Source organism: Macaca fascicularis, chromosome 11 (assembly GCF_037993035.2).
Source record: "Macaca fascicularis isolate 582-1 chromosome 11, T2T-MFA8v1.1".
In the NCBI taxonomy this organism is placed as follows: Eukaryota; Metazoa; Chordata; class Mammalia; order Primates; family Cercopithecidae; genus Macaca; species Macaca fascicularis.
This window is the reverse complement of record NC_088385.1, coordinates 82,126,589-82,143,817: the sequence shown is the minus strand read 5'-3', so window position 1 is coordinate 82,143,817 and position 17,229 is coordinate 82,126,589. Positions and strand designations below refer to the sequence as shown.

The 17,229-nt window shown below is 38.5% G+C and overlaps 1 protein-coding gene and 2 pseudogenes across 8 annotated transcripts in view; 2 read left to right on the top strand and 1 right to left on the bottom strand.

Annotated features, from left to right (window-relative positions):
- The window catches only part of CAPS2 (calcyphosine 2), a 60,947-nt gene that overhangs the window by 19,412 nt on the left and 24,306 nt on the right, over positions 1-17,229 (top strand). For all 7 annotated transcript variants that reach the window (XM_074007441.1, XM_065524581.2, XM_015431220.4 and 4 more), the window contains 2 exons: positions 4,539-4,606; positions 12,589-12,708. In XM_074007441.1, the coding sequence (XP_073863542.1) occupies positions 4,539-4,606; positions 12,589-12,708 (188 nt within the window). The remainder of the gene's footprint in view (positions 1-4,538; positions 4,607-12,588; positions 12,709-17,229) is intronic.
- Positions 1,597-1,946, top strand: LOC102132757 (ATP synthase subunit ATP5MJ, mitochondrial pseudogene; annotated as a pseudogene). Its single transcript, XR_012420457.1, has one exon. The product of XR_012420457.1 is annotated as an ATP synthase subunit ATP5MJ, mitochondrial pseudogene (transcript).
- Positions 10,962-12,315, bottom strand: LOC102141833 (necdin-like; annotated as a pseudogene).

Genomic DNA, 17,229 nt, shown 5'->3' with positions numbered 1-17,229 from the left:
ACCTCTGCACCAAGCAAACCTAATAGACATCTACAGAACTCTCCACCCCAAAGCAACAGAATATACATTCTTCTCAGCACCACATCACACTTATTCCAAAATTGACCACATAATTGGAAGTAAAGCACTCCTCAGCAAATGTACAAGAACAGAAATTATAACAAACTGTCTCTCAGACCACAGTGCAATCGAACTAGAACTCAGGACTAAGAAACTCAATCAAAACTGCTCAACTACATGGAAACTGAACAACCTGCTCCTGAATGACTACTGGGTACATAATGAAATGAAGGCAGGAATAAAGATGTTCTTTGAAGCCAATAAGAACAAAGATACAACATACCAGAATCTCTGGGATACATTTAAAGCAGTGTGCAGAGGGAAATTTATAGCACTAAATGCCCACAAGAGAAAGCAGGAAAGATCTAAAATTGACACCCTAACATCACAATTAAAAGAACTAGAGAAGCAAGAGCAAACACATTCAAAAGCTAGCAGAAGGCAAGAAATAACTATGATCAGAGCAGAACTGAAGGAGATAGAGACACAAAAAACCCTCCAAAAAAATCAATGAATCCAGGAGTTGGTTTTTTAAAAAGATCAACAAAATTGATAGACCACTAGCAAGACTAATAAAGAAGAAAAGAGAGAAGAATCAAATAGATGCAATAAAAAATGATAAAGGGATATCACCACCAACCCCACAGAAATACAAACTACCATCAGAGAATACTATAAACACCTCTATGCAAATAAAGTAGAAAATCTAGAAGAAATGGATAATTTCCTGGACACTTACACTCTCCCAAGACTAAACCAGGAAGAAGCTGAATCCCTGAATTGACCAATAGCAGGCTCTGAAATTGAGGCAATAATTAATAGCCTACCAACCAAAAAAACTCCAGGACCAGATGGATTCACAGCTGAATTCTACCAGAGGTACAAGGAGGAGCTGGTACCATTCCTTCTGAAACTATTCCAATCAATAGAAAAAGAGGGAATCCTCCCTAACTCATTTTATGAGGCCAGCATCATCCTGATACCAAAGCCTGGCCGAGACACAACAAAAAAAGAATTTTAGACCAACATCCCTAATGAACATCGATGCGAAAATCCTCAATAAAATACTGGCAAACTGAATCCAGCAGCACATCAAAAAGCATCCCTGGGATGCAAGGCTGGTTCAACATACGCAAATCAATAAACATAATCCAGCATATAAACAGAACCAGAGACAAAAACCACATGATTATCTCAATAGATGCAGAAAAGGCCTTTGACAAAATTCAACAGCCCTTCATGCTAGAAACTCTCAATAAATTCGGTATTGATGGAACGTATCTCAAAATAATAAGAACTATTTATGGCAGACCTACAGCCAATAACATACTGAATGGGAAAAAACTGGAAGCATTCTCTTTGAAAACTGGCACAAGACAGGCATGCCCTCTCTCACCCCTCCTATTCAACATAGTGTTGGAAGTTCTGACTAGGGCAATCAGGCAAGAGAAAGAAATAAAGGGTATTCAATTAGGAAAAGAGGTGCGCGCTCGGTGACCTTTCTGACTTGACTGCAGGTTTGTGGTGGTCTGAGGTGTCTGTCCTGCGCCAAGATGCTTCAAAGTATTATTAAAAATGTGTGGATCCCCATGAAGCCCTACTACACCAAAGTTTACCAGGAGATTTGGATAGGAATGGGGCTGATGGGCTTCATTGTTTATAAAATCTGGGTCGCTGATAAAAGAAGTAAGGCTTTGAAAGCTTCGGCGCCTGCTCCTGGTCATCATTAACCAAATTTACTTGGAGTACATGTGAAAGAAAACATCAGTCCGCCTGTAAATTTAAGCAAGCCGTGTTAGATGGGGAGTGTAGAACATCCCAGTACACTTGTATAAGTACCATTTACTTCATGGCATGAATAAATGGATCTCTGAGATGCACTGCTAAAAAAAAAAAAAAGGAAAAGAAGAAGTTAAATTGTCCCTGTTTGCAGATGACATGACTGTATATTTAGAAAACCCCATCATCTCAGCCCGAGATCTCCTTAAGCTGATAAGCAACTTCAGCAGTCTCAGGATACAAAATCAATGTGCAAAAATCACAAGCATTCTTATACACCAGTAACAGACAAACAGCCAAATCATGAGTGAACTCCCATTCACAATTGCTTCAAAGAGAATAAAATACCTAGGAATCCAACTTACAAGGGATTTGAAGGACCTGTTCAAGGAGAACTACAAACCACTGCTCAGTGAAATAAAAGAGGACACAAACAAATGGAAGAACATACCATGCTCATGGATAGGAAGAATCAATATCGTGAAAATGGCCATACTGCCCAAGGTAGTTTATAGATTCAATGCCATCCCCATTAAGCTACCAATGAGTTTCTTCACAGAATTGGGAAAGACTGCGTTAAAGTTCATATGGAACCAAAAAAGAGCCCACATTGCCAAGACAATCCTAAGCCAAAAGAACAAAGCTGGAGGCATCACGCTACCTGACTTCAAACTATACTACAAGGCTACAGTAACCAAAACAGCGTGGTACTGGTACCAAAACAGAGATATAGACCAATGGAACAGAACAGAGCCCTCAGAAATAATACCACACATCTACAGCCATCTGATCTTCGATAAACCTGAGAAAAACAAGAAATGGGGAAAGGATTCCCTATTTAATAAATGGTGCTGGGAAAATTGGCTAGCCATGGGTAGAAAGCTGAAACTGGATCCTTTCCTTACTCCTTATACGAAAATTAATTCAAGATGGATTAGAGACTTAAATGTTAGACCTAAAACCATAAAAACTCTAGAAGAAAACCTAGGTAATACCATTCAGGACATAGGCATGGGCAAGGACTTCATGTCTAAAACACCAAAAGCAGTGGCAGCAAAAGCCACAATTGACAAACAGTATCTAATTAAACTACAGAGCTTCTGCAAAGCAAAAGAAACTACCATCAGAGTGAACAGGCAACCCACAGAATGGGAGAAAATTTTTGCAATCTACTCATCTGACAAAGGGCTGATATCCAGAACCTACAAAGAACTCAAACAAATTTACAAGAAAAAATCAACCTCATCAAAAAGTGGGCAAAGGATATGAACAGACACTTCTCAAAAGAAGACATTTATACAGCCAACAGACACATGACAAAATGCTCATCATCACTCGCCATCAGAGAAATGCAAAACAAAACCACAGTAAGATACCATCTCACACCACTTAGAATGGCAATCATTAAAAAGTCAGGAAACAACAGGTGCTGGAGAGGATGTGGAGAAATAGGAATACTTTTACACTGTTGGTGGGACTGTCAACTAGTTCAACCATTGTGAAAAACATTGTGGCGATTCCTCAAGGATCTAGGACTAGAAATACCATTTGACCCAGCCATCCCATTACTGGGTATATTCCCAAAGGATTATAAATCATGCTGCTATAAAGAGACGTGCACACATATGTTTATTGCGGCACCATTCACAATAGCAAAGACTTGGAATCAACCCAAATGTCCATCAGTGACAGACTGGATTAAGAAAATGTGGCACATATACACCATGGAATAGTATGCAGCCATAAAAAAGGATGAGTTCGTGTCCTTTGTAGGGACATGGATGCAGCTGGAAACCATCATTCTCAGCAAACTATCGCAAGAACAGAAAACCAAACACGGCATGTTCTCACTCATAGGTGGGAATTGAACAATGAGATCACTTGGACTCAGGAAGGGGAACATCACACACTAGGGCCTATTGTGGGGAGGGAGGAGGGGGGAGGGGGGAGGGGTAGCATTAGGAGATATACCTAATGTAGATGATGAGTTAATGGGTGCAGCACACCAACATGGCACATGTATACATATGTAATAAGCCTGCACGTTGTGCACAGGTACCCTAGAACTTAAAGTATAATTTTAAAAAAGTGAAAAAAAAATAGTATGAAGAAAGCTTAATCAAACTAGTAATTGAGAAAAGTTTATTAAATATTATTGATGCATTATATGCAGAGAAAATATTATACTTTTGATGAGGAGAGTTTTTGTTTTGTTTTTCCTTGTTTTAGATTTTTGATGAAAGGTCAAACAATTCAAACTCAGTTTTGCCTTCTTTTGCTGTGAATAGTGTTAGACTAAGCTTACTTTGTGTCAGTGTTGGTAGTCTTCTTGGAGCGGTTTAACATGCCTTTTGCAGGACATCTCTTGAGGGGAGGAATAGAATGGAAGGATGCCATAGTCTCTTTCTCCTTTAGTCTGCCCCGTAAAATGCAAAGGCAGCTCATGAAAATTCTGATAATTTTTACTGAAATGTAAGTGCATTATTTCTTAGAAAATAAATGATATTTGTAGATTAAATGACTGAAATTTAAATTTAGTAATGATGGAAAGTAATCTATAATCTATAATAGTAATCTGTTTCCATCTATATGTAAGATGGAAATCAGAGATATTTAATTTATGTTTTAGAACTTTTGTGTTAAATATTGTATGGTTCTACTTTATCGATGGTGAAATTGTCTTTATTTAATCTTCCCAGGAAATTGTGGCTGCAGAGAAGAAGAAACAGATTGTTGCAGAGCAAGTCATGATAGACCACTTATCTAGGTGAGAATTAGCAACTCACAATAGAAATCAATTCAGAAAATTTTCATTAAATTTCTTTTCATGCCTGACACTCATATCCTTGGTCAGTTAAAGGTTAGCTAACTCAGAGGTTCCCAGACTTTCTTTGTTCACTGCACTGTTAGTGTTTTAGTAATTTTTTCACAGCACTCTTAGACCAATAGAAATACCTAACAGTTCTATTTGTTAAGTATTTTTCTCTAAACAACTTAATAAGTATTTATTTGCTAACAACTAATGACCATTTAAAAAATAATACACATAAATTGAAAGAAGATATCCTTACTTTATTCTTACCAAGGATCTGTATGCATCTTATGGGCACTGCACAGTCTCTCAAATCCTAGAATCATTTACAATGCTGCCACTTCCACTTTATATTCCATATTGATTTTCACCTGATATTTGCTTTTTATCATAGCAACTATAGAAAACTCAGCTCTGCAAAGATGTAACATCGTGGAAGCAGTATAGTGTGCTGTCTTGTTGAAGCTGTGAGCTACCCTGAGGTTGAACTGGTAGTTTACCTGGTGTGTAAGTGATGTCAAGTATCACTGAGTTTCCCTCAAAAATTAAAAATATTCCATAGTACCCCTGTGAGTTCACTGTGTTACCTCAGGGTTCCTTGGTGCAGTTCGAGAACTGTGAGACTGTTAAGAATTTTAAAACTCGTTAGAAAACTAAAATTTTAACATATGCATTGCTGAATTGCATGACAATATGGAAATATGGTAGAATTTCTGAAGAGGTTGGAATTATCTACTTCAAGTAAAAAGTAAGACTTAGCTTTGAAAAAACTGTTTAGTTACATGGCAGAAGGAATGAATGACAGAAAGAATGATGCATGCTTCTACATTCACGTTTTTCAGTGAATTCTTTGAAATACCTAGAGTCTCCCTTGTCCCTCCTTCCATTGTCTCATGAACTTAGTGTTTTCACCTCCACCATGCCTCCAACAACTTTTTTCCAGAAGTAGTGAGATCCATATTGCTAGACTAACGGTTTCTCAGTTCTCATTTACTTGGCCCATCTGCAGCAGCTGTCTCATTTGAAACTTGATTTTCTTTGAGGCAGGTTTTTTGTTTTGTTTTTTTTCTGCATGGCTTCCCACACGCGACACTTGACTGTTCTCCTACCTTTCTCCCCTTCTCAGAATCTCTTATGGTTCTTCTTCATCTTCCCAGTCTTTAAACGTGGGTGTGCCCAAGAGCTCAGTTCTTGGACCTCTTTTGTATTTGCTTTTTAAGTGATCTCATCCAATAGCATGCCTTTAAAAACCACCTATATTCTGATACTTCTCTAAGATTTCAATTTAACTTTCTCCAATCTGGGTGTCTGAAGCTTTACTGCCCTCTCTTCCACCATGACCAAATCTTTAACTTTCCTCCATGGCAAGTCAATTCTTCTTGTTACTAAGACCTAAAATCCTAGTGATGCCTTTGACCCCTCTTTCTCTCAAATACCATATCTAGCTTGCCAACAAACACTCTCAGTCCTACCATCAACATAGATTTACTCCCTCTGCTGCCACCATCCTATTCAAACTTATTTTGTGTCCCCTGGATTATTTCAGGGACTACTTAACTGGCCTCATTGTTTCTGCATTTGCCGCTTACTGGTTTATTTTCAACCCAGTACCCCATAGTTAATCTATTAAAAGGTAAGCCAGATAAAACCCTCCAGGAATTTCTCATTTCAATCACAGTGAAAGCTACAAGGCTCATGTATTAATTATGTGTTGCAACAAAAATCAGTAGCTTAAAAGAACAGTAATTTTTGCTCATGTGTCTTTAGGTTATCTATCAAGGCTAGGCTTGGCTGGAAGGTCCTTACTTTTTGTTTTGCCCAGTTGTATATGAGCAAAAATGGTCTTAGGTTTGATCTTAGGCCTTAAATGATCTCATGTGTTTCCATTTGCCCTTTAGTGCTTCTGCCACTTTTGAGAGAAGAACACTGCTTGGCTAGTCTGGTAGTCTCAAGAAAAAGGTCCTTCTAGAAATGCCACTGAGCTACTTAGCTGAGACCATCCTAGATAAACAGATTTCCAATCAACCCGCATTTGTATGAGTTAGTTCAGTTGAGATTAGCAGAGTCATATAGCTGTGTGTAACTGACCAAAGCAAGTCAAAAGCTCAAGGTCAAGGGGTAAGAAAGTACATACCACCTGTAATGAGGCCATAGCAAGGATATGGATCAGGATTACTAAAAAATTTGGGCCAATAACACAATCTATCCAAGCCCACCATTAGACCTTGGACCTTGGACCTTGGACTTTTCTCCCTCTTTCCTACTCTCCTCTAGCCATTTGACTTCTTCCTGTTCTGGAACATACCAGGTTCCATTCCTGTGTTAGGTACTTTGCATTTATTTTCCCCTCTTCTTGGAATGCCTTTTCCCCAGAAATTTGTATGTCTGCTTACTCATTTTAGCGCCTGTCTTTACTTAGAAGTCACCTTGGTGAGGCCTACCTTGGCCTTACTATAAATAAACCATAAATAAATTTAAATAAATAAATTGACCATAAATAAATTTATGATCCCTTGCTCAAAATTTCACATCTTCTTACCATTTCATTTTTTCCTCCATAGGGACATGTAATTCATGTTGTATTTTCTCTGTTTATCATGTTAATTATCTTTCGGCCTCTTCAGAATGTGAGCTTCGTGAGGGCAGAGCACTTTGGAAGTTTTGCTCACTATTACACTCCCATTGGCTAGTGTAGTAGCTGTATAGTAAAACTTGTTGAATAGGCAAATGAATGAATGAACTGGAAAAGAGGACTTAAATAGAGTCAGCAGAATTTGGTTTTAGGTTTAGCTATGTGACTAATTTGCTGTTTGAGCTTTCATATTTTCCTTCTGTATGCCTTGATTTTTGCTTCTGCCAAATTAACATTAAGATTTCTTATAACTCTAACATTCCGTGTATGTATATTTAACACAGAACTGATAAATAAAGTGTGAGAATAGAATAGGTGCCACTTTTTATAAATGCCAGCCTTTTTCATTTGGGAAATTTAAAAAATATCTTAATGCTCAATTTAAAAAGAGGATTTAGTTCCTAACTTGGCACACAAATGAACAGAATCTACAGTATATGGTAGACATGACTAAAGCTTTTCCTGAATGTTCCAGCAATGGAAATAACTCAATAAATTCGTAAGTTCTATCTTTGAATTGCTGTTTCATTTTCATAGTTTTGAAGGTTCATGATACCCTTTAAAAAATGTCTGCTCATTTATTCTTTTATCCAGTTATTCATCAAATTTATTCAGACTTAGGGTTTTTCCAGGCAAGTAGAAAAAACCAGAGAGGGCAAGATTGTGGAAAAATCCAGAGAGGGCAAGATTGTTAAAAGGTGGGTACAGGATTCTCTTTTGATGAATCATGGAACCCAACCTGCTAAGGAGGAAAGTAAGTGTTACTGGATAGTGCCATGTAGTTCCAGGCTCTTGGTGTCCTGAACAAAGAATTGGACGAGACGCACAGAGATAGCGAAGCAAAGCAGCAGAAGTGTATTAAGCGCAGTATTACACTCTCGGAGTGGGAGAATGGACTGAGTTCTGTGAGATAAATCAACCTTAGTTTGGTCCTTTGGGTCCTTTTACGTGTTTTGTTTTATTCTGTTCCCAAGGATGCCTAGTCTCTAGCCAGTGTCTTCCTTTTGATTAATAGATGTTGCTGAGTTAATTTGGGCCTTGTGTGCTTGTGTGTCATCTCCATCCCATCATTTTAAGTACATGTATGATATGCAGTCCATATGCATGAAACTTAAGTAGCTAATTACCATTTTGGGTCATTTTAAGGATACTTCATTTTAAGAGCATGCCCCTCTCTGGGGAGCTGCCCCTGACAGGTTTGGTCCGAACCTAGCTGGCCATGGGGGCTCCTTACTCACTTTTTTTTTTTTTTTTTTTTTTGAGACTGAGTCTCGCTCTGTCACCCAGGCTGGAGTGCAGTGGTGCGATCTCGGCTCACTGCAAGCTCCTTACTCACTTTTTTATCTCACTTTTGTTTTGGCTGCTGAACCTCTGCTTCTTATCTCGCTTCTTGCTCAGTCACCCCTTCACCTTCTTTCTGCTCTCATGCTTTTACTTATTCTGTTCTTTATCCAACTTTTAATTCCTTTTGCTATTTTCCTGCATCATTTCCCCTGTTTTCCTGTCTCATAAGGATATGAGGATAACCTATTATTCTTACCCTTAAAATAATATTAATAACAACAATAACAAATCAAAACTATTACCAGTGGTGGGTGTCCAGGTTCTTTGCACTTTGAACAAAGAATTGGACAAAACATAAAAGCAAAGCAAGGAAAGGATGATGCAACAAAAGCAGAGATTTATTGAAAATCAAAATATACTCCACAGGGTGGGAGCAGCCTGAGCAAGTGGCTCAAGGACCTGATTGCAGAATTTTCTGGGGCTTAAATACCCTCTAGAGGTTTCCTATTGGTTACTTGGTGTACATGTAAATGTATGTAATGACAAATACATACATACATTTCTTTTTACTTTGTCTATTTACATACTTTGTCTACTTTGTCTATGTAAATGAAGAAGTGGCCTGCAATCAGTCTAATTGGTTGTGGAAAGTGACCAATTGGAAGCTGAAGCGAAGTTACAAAATTACACCCTATGCAAACATCTGATTGGTCATGGGAAGTCACCAGTCAGAGGCTGAAGTGAGTTACAAAGTTATCCTCCTATTGAAATTTAGACTTGGCCGACAACCATCGTGACTGGTCATGGGAGGGGACCAATCAGAGGTATTTTCAATTTTTCATCTGCCACACAGAAAAGGGGGGTGGTTGCAAAGGAAGTAGCCTCTGGCCCTTTTGTTACTTGAGTATGGAAAGTTGGGGTTTTCCTTTTGATTTAGTTCTAGGAAGTCAGGGTGAATGGACCTTAGGTTTCCTGCCTCCAGACCCTATTCTCCTGCCTTAAAAACACAATGACACCTATGTTCCTTATATTATTAATTGAATCTCATTTCACATTGTTCAGTTACTATGGATCTTTCTACTTGATGACCTCAAATCCAGTTAGTTTTCTAGTTCTGTTGATGTTTCTTGAATTTATTCTTTCTACTATGTCTATTTATTTACTTTTTATTATTTTTTTGTTTGTGTTCTTTTGTATTTATGTATTTTATAGTTTTGGGGTACATGAGATAATTTAACAATATAATTTATAAAGATCAAGTCAGTGTACTTGGGATAACCATAACCTTAAATATTTGTCTTTTCTGTATGTTAGAAACATTTTAATTATTATCTTCTAGCTACTTTAAAATGTACTACATATTATTGTAATTATAGTCACCCTACTGTTCTATGGAACACTGGATCTTTTTTCCTCGATCAAACTGTGTGTTTACTGCCACCTTAGTGTAGACCCTTACTATCACTTTTCAAAACCATTGCAATGCCACCTGATGGGCTATCATGCCTCTATATTTATCCATATTCAGTAAAATATGCAGTAAAAGGGAAATTAGGAGGCAAAGCCTCAACTGTTGAGTGCTTTTATAATACTTAGTGGATTATAGGTACTCCCCTAAACAATATGTACATGTTAACTAATTTATTTAATCTTCACATCACTTCTGTGTGGGAGATACCATTATTCTTTCTTTTATTAATGAGAAAACTTTGGCCCAGAGCAAATTGACCAGATAAGGCTACACGGCTAATTATTGCGGTAGGCAAGGATTGAATCCAGGCAGTCTAGTTGCAGAGTCTGTACTCTCATCCATTACACTGTGTACAGTCCTCCGGTGTGTCCTCACTGTGCTGTCTGCTGTGGCTGTACACATATCGTTCCTCTGCTTGTGGTACCCTTACTCCTTCTCCTCTGAGTGCTAACTTGTACTCACTTTTTTTGGATTGTATCACAAGAATCTGTAATGTTTACTTTAACATTAACTCATGGTGGGGTTGAAAATGTGTTTAGTAAAGTGTGCCAAGTGCCCACATTGAGACCAACTCCATTCAAATCAGTTCACTCTGCCAGGATGTTTCCTGTGCCCAGCAAGGTCGTGAAGAGAGGGGCCTTGACTTTTCTCTTTGTTAGGGCAGCTTTGCTGGTGAGTTCTTCCAAATTTGCCAGGAGCAGCCTACCCCAGTACACATTATCAGTCCCATGTAAAAGAATACGATGGAAACTTTCTCAATATATTTCATCAGTTTAGCACGTCTCTGGTACAAAAATCCAAGAAAGGCAGCACAAAAGCAAAAGTGCCAACCAAACTTACTTATAAACAAACATGCATATGTCCCAAACACTACACAGTAGTACCCAAATGACAACATTGCATTAAAAGGTATAAAAGCACTGTACTGTAAAGTTACACGTGAATACTGCACTGTAAATCCTGAATACTCTAGTGACCCACCCCCACCGCTTCCACAGGCCTGGCGAGGGTCAGAAACCATTCATCTGCCTCCAGACCTTACTAGTCCTGGGAGACACTGTTACAGGAGCAGTAGGCAGTGGGATTAGTCTCCTGCAGAGCTCTGGCCTCCTCCATACCTTCCCAGTATCCGGAAGGCTTGGGGGTCTTTCTTAAAGACCATGGCCAGGAACTCCATGATTTGCTAGTTGGTAATTTCGCGGCCGGCCCGGGAGCCCCAGAAGAACTCATACACCGGCTGCTGCACGTATGGGCCGTGCCAGTACTTAAGGTAATTCTGCTGGACAAACTCCTTGGTGATGAGGTTCCGCACGTCCTGAAGGTGGAAAGTGGAGTGCTTTTTCCAGGGCCGCAGCCCCAGGACGCGCAGCACGTTCCAGACGGCGCTCTTTCTGGCGCTGCAGCCTTTCAAGTAGATGAGGCTCAGGATCGTGAGAAGGCCTCTCAGGACCATGCTGTTGCTCAGAGCCACTCTGTCCAGCTCCTCGGGCTCCAGCGCTTTGACCAGCTCAGACTCCATGGTGTGGAGGCTGGACAGCCTCTGGTGCAGCCTGGTCAGCTTCCATGGTGCATTCGGAACACCTGGGCGAGAATGAGGCCGGTGAGCCTGAAGTTGCCCCTCCATCACTAATTGTAGTTGCCGATGACATCCTTCCATGTCTGGAAACCAAATGATGATCTTCTGGTCCTTGACCCGCACGTACCACATGAGCTCGTGCGCCTTCTTCAGCAGCTGTGCTGGGCCAGACTGGGCAGTGCTAGGGGCCTGGTGGGCGCCGCCCTTCTCCGCGGCCTGCTGCAGAGCCTTCGGGTCGCTTGTGGTCTGGGGCAGTGGTCGGGTCTCGAGGAGGGCTCTGCGGCTCTGGGGCTCTGCCAGGGTCGCAAACGGAGGAACACCTACCGAAACCCCAGGGTTGCTATGCACCGCGGAGCTGGAGGCCTCGGCTGCAAAGTTGGGGTCACTCAGATCCTTCCTTTGTTCCCACCGGTCTGCTCCCTCTGACAAGAGCCTCTGCGTCCAGGAGCACTTTGAGTCTGCCCTCCCTCCGCGGACTCCTGGAGAGGAAGTCTTGTACTCTCACCTTTTAAGAATCAGTGCAACTATCTCCTCTTCTAGGATGCCTTTCATAAACTCTTCTCTATGCCTTCTAGGAATTAAGTTATTCTCTTCTATGTTTGTTCGTTGAATTTCTGTTGTGGTATTTATGACTTTGTATTCTTATTTTACTTTACCTGTGTTCTCTCCTACCCACCTCCCACACAATCAGAAACCAGCATTGTGTCTGCTTGTTTAAAGATAGTAAAATAAATACTTGGAGCTCTTAGCTCCCTCCGAAATTTCAATTCAGTTTTAGATAATACTTCTGGAAAAAGAGGAATATTCACTTTCTTATGGAAAATATTTTTAAATACATTTAATAAAAATATTATTCTGACAGCGCTGTAAATTTGCATTTGGTATATGAACTTTTAGAACTGCTTAAAAATATGTGAATTTTAAAGTAATGCATGATCATATTTAATTGTCGGACTTTTTATTTTCCTGTATAGGGCTGTAATCAGTGATCCAGAACAAAATGTAGCCATTGAGCAAAAAGAAAGTGATCATATCCTTCCAGATTCAAAGATGACACCTCTTCGATTTAGAAAAAGAACACTACATGAAACAAAGTAAGAAGATTTTAATTACATAAAATGAAGATGCACTATGTTCTAAAAGTATTTTTAAAATGTACTTCTGTGTCTAGCTGGAGCTTCTGTGTTCGTTTCACTTTTTTCTATATAAAGAAAAGTGGAATTTTTTTAGTTCAGCTCCCAATTCTGCTACTTTATGATATTAGGGGCAATACCTTATTTTACTCTCTTTGCCCTCCAGATTTTTAATTTGTAATTTAGGGGGAAAAAAAGCCACAACCTTTGGAGATAATGGATGTGAAAATGTATCATATAGTTACCAAGATATTTTACGTGTGTTATATATAATGGCTAAATCTCATTGGCATGTTAAAAATTGGTATTGATTATACTTTTTTTTTTTTTTTTGCATTTTACGTTGTAGCTTTTTCAACCTTAGAATTGGTATGATCTTTTACAATCCTCTGATGCTGTCCACTTAAATTCTTCAACAGTTTCACTGACATCTAACCTCAGCTTTAGTAGACATAAAAAAATCTACCAGTACCCACAGTAACTTTTTTATATTTTCAGAGTACTGTAATTGTTAGTATTTTCATATCTTTTTTTAATCGTTTTGTCTCATTCTTATTTTCTGAAAGCCCTTGCTTTCATCCATTCAAATATTTAGAAGCATCATGTGTTAGTTTCCTATTGCTGCTGTAACAATTACCATGAGCTTAGTATTCTAAAACACAGATTTATTCTTTAATCGTTCTGGAGTTCAGATGCCTAAAATCATGGGATTGATAGGGCTACATTCCTTCTAGAGGTTTTAGGGGTGAAGCTGTTTTCTTGCCTTTTGCAGCTTCTAGAAGCTGCCTTCATTCCTTGGCTCATGGCCCTTTCCTCCATCTTCAAAGTCTGCAATAGCTGGTTTCATGCTGCGTCACTCTGTCACTCTTTTTCTATAGATACATTTCTCTCTACATTCCTCCAATAAGGACACGGATGAGTGCATTGAATCTTCCTGGATAATGCCAATAGTCTCTCCATTTTAATGTTCTTAATTTATCACATATGCCACATCCCTTCTATCATATAATGTATTCCCATGTTCCAAGGATTAGGATGTAGACATGTTGGGCCAGAGGAGGTCATCATTTATGTACCACACATCTAAACTTTCCTTTTTAAAAGTAAACTTCCATTGAAATAAAACGTACATTCACAGTGCACACATTTTAGGTGCACAACATAGGAGTTATCAAAAACAGAACAACACTCATATACCAAATGCCCAGATCAAGAAACAGACAATTGCCAGTACCACAGAACCTCCGCTTATGCTGCCTCCCAGGTACTATTCATTTCCCCTGCTATACCGGGTTAATCTCTCTATCTTAGTATCATAGATTAGAACTGCCTGGTTATGAAATTTGTGGAAATGAAATTACAAGAAATCTAGACTCTGTGTCCAGCTTATTTTTTTCTCTCTAATGGCACTTATTTATTTAGTTGTATATAAGATGTATAACATGATATTTTGATATACATAGTGAAATGTGTTTGGCTTCTTTTACCCAACATTATGTTTGTTAGTTTTATCCATGGTGTTATTTGTAGTTGTCTTTTTTTAATCTCATCGTTGTATGGTATTTCATTGTACCACATGCCACAACCTATCTATTCAGAGGTTGATAGATATTTGGCTGTTTATGAATAGTGCTGCTATGAACTTCCTTGCTCATGCCTTTTGGTAAACATATGTACTCATTTCTGCTGAGTATATACTTAGAAGTAGAATTGTTGGACCATTTAGTATCCATATGTTCAGCTTTAAAAGATGCAGCCAAATAGCTTTCCCAACTGGTTGCTGAAATTTACACTCCCACCAGTAGCAGTATGAGTGTTCTTGTTGCACCATATCTTTGCCAGAGCTTGGTATTGTCTGCCTTTTTTTATTTGAGTTCTTCTTATGGATGTGTATTAGTGATTTTAATTTGCATTTCACTGGAGACTAATGTAGTTGGGTACTTTTCCATATGTATATAGGCCATCTAGATATTCTCATACAAAATTTCCATTCAAGCCTGTTGAGTTGTCTGTCTTTTTAGTATTTATTTGTGGATCTTATTTACATGTTTTAGAAATGAATCCTTTTTCAACTATATTTGTCACACATATCTTGTCCTACTCTGTAGTTACCTTTTCATTCTCTTGATAGTATCTGTCTTAAAAACTAAAGTTAGAAATAGGAGTTCCTAATTTTAACATAGGCCAGTTTTCCTCTTTCCCTATATTGTTAATGTCCTTTGTATATCCCTTAAAAATAATCTCTGCCTACCACTAAATCATTTTCCTTCTGACTTGTAATGCCACATGTCATATGTCAAGTTGTTATATGCATGATTATGACATGACATGTTATGTGCATGTCTAATGCATGGTTGGTTTCTAGACTTTTTCTTCAGTATTATCTGTTTCCCTGCGTCAATATTATCCTAATTAGTATTGTGTTGTATTAGAGTAAATACCTGCAACTTGTTTCAAACTAATCTAGTTCCATGAGAAATCCTGTTGTGGTATCAATTAGAATTAATGAATTTGTAGCTTTCACTCCTCTTACCCCCATTTATTCTTCCCAGAGGAGGAGAGAGTTCTGCTTCATAAATTTAGAAGCAGGAATTGGCGTGGGTAGTGCAGCCCTTCCTCTCCCCTTTGTTTGGGAGGCAGCAGCCTGCAGAAGCACACATTCTGCCCTGTGCATTGTTTTAGACGGTCCCTCCCCAGTGGAAATGAGTGGGTTAGTCTGTTTAATTATAGTGGTAAGGACTAGCTTGTGGTTGCTTGCATACCTAAGCTGTGGTTTCTAATAGCTTTACCAATACTAAAATTCGTACTTTAATCTTCAATCTTTCTGATTCTTCTTTATGTATTGGTAAGGAACTTGGGTTCCTAAAAGGAATTGGGCACCTAAAACCCAACACGGCACTTTGCATTTTATAGTGTAAATACATATTTACTTTTATCTTTTCGAGAAGACTACAGGGTCCTTGAAGCTGCTACTTCCATTTGTCACTGTTAAAGTGAGTTCTGTTTACTATTGAAAAGCAATATAATGTAATGGTTAAGAGCAAAGTTTTTTCTAGCTCTGCCATTTACTAATCATATGGCCTTGAGCAATTTACTCATCGGTCTCTGTTTCTATAAAATTTATTTGAAAAATGGGAATAATAACACTTAACCTCAGAGTTATTGTAAGTAGTAAATAAACCAATACACATTAAAGTGATTTTAACAATGACTAGTGTCTGGGAAATTCTCAATAAATGGTAGCCATTACTGTTGCTGTTATTTTCTCAGCATTTAGAATTGTTTCAGGCACATAGTGGGCATTCAATAAACACATTAATCCCAGTGGATTAAATTGAATTGAGGTGGTTAAGCTCCCATGGCTCTACTCTGTGCTCACAAACTCTCATTTGGTGCAGGCTCATGTTTCCTGTCCCCCGCTTCCTTTTTGTAGATACCCAGATTTTATAGAGGTGTAGCTTTCAAGATTTCAGTGACCCACACACTTACTTACTAATTACATTACTGCCATTTCATTATACCTGCAGTTTTATGGGAGAAATATTATTGTGTGAAGCAAAGAAGAAATGTATCATTTAGTCTTCAGATCTCTTAATATATAGGAGATTATTGGCAGTAGGGTGCTTTGGTTTTGCTTTATATTGTTAAATATAATTTTAGGGCTGGCAGCCTTTATGAGATCACTCAGTACTGTCTGAAGGCCATAATGCTTAAATAACCTATTGATCTATGACAAGGTTCGAACTTCATTCAGCACTCTTCCTCACTCTTTGGTTATTCTGGTAAGGAATGTTTTCAGTTACACATCACTGAAAAACAATTGATAGTGGCTTAAACAAGTCAGAATTTATTTTTCCTATATAGTTAGCTGCTTGGAGGTAGGCATTTATTGATTTTGGTTCAGTAGCTTAGTGATGTTACAGCACTAGGCTGGCTTTCCTATATCTTTTTGGTCATTCTGATGTGGTGGCTTGATTTCATGGTGACTATAGTGGCTCCTAGCATAATATCCCTGCCATGTTCACAGGCAGGAACTCTTCTCATGCCACTCTCTTACCAGGACAAAAGAAAGTCTTTCCTGGAAGCTTATTGGCAGAACTAGGTCCCTTACTCATCCTTAGTTGCAAGATGCTAAGAGCAAATTCTGTGGTGGGAGGGAAGCAAAGAAGAGGGTTAGAAATGGCACTCAGGTAGCCCTGCAACAGTGCCAGTCACAAATGTTGTATCTCTGTTCAATATTTACTTTTATAGCACTTTGATGGTATAGCTTCTAATATAAAAGTCATTCACATATTATATACTATATCTCAGAGTTATTTCTTTTGTGTCTGCTACAATTAGCAATCTGAAAAAGAAGAGTACCTTTATCTTTATCCAATCTGTGTGGTTTCAAAATGTTCACATAACTTTTTTTGTACATTTTAATTTCCATCAAGTTATTAAGTATCTTAAAAAGTTACTGACAAAATGTATTTCTTAACA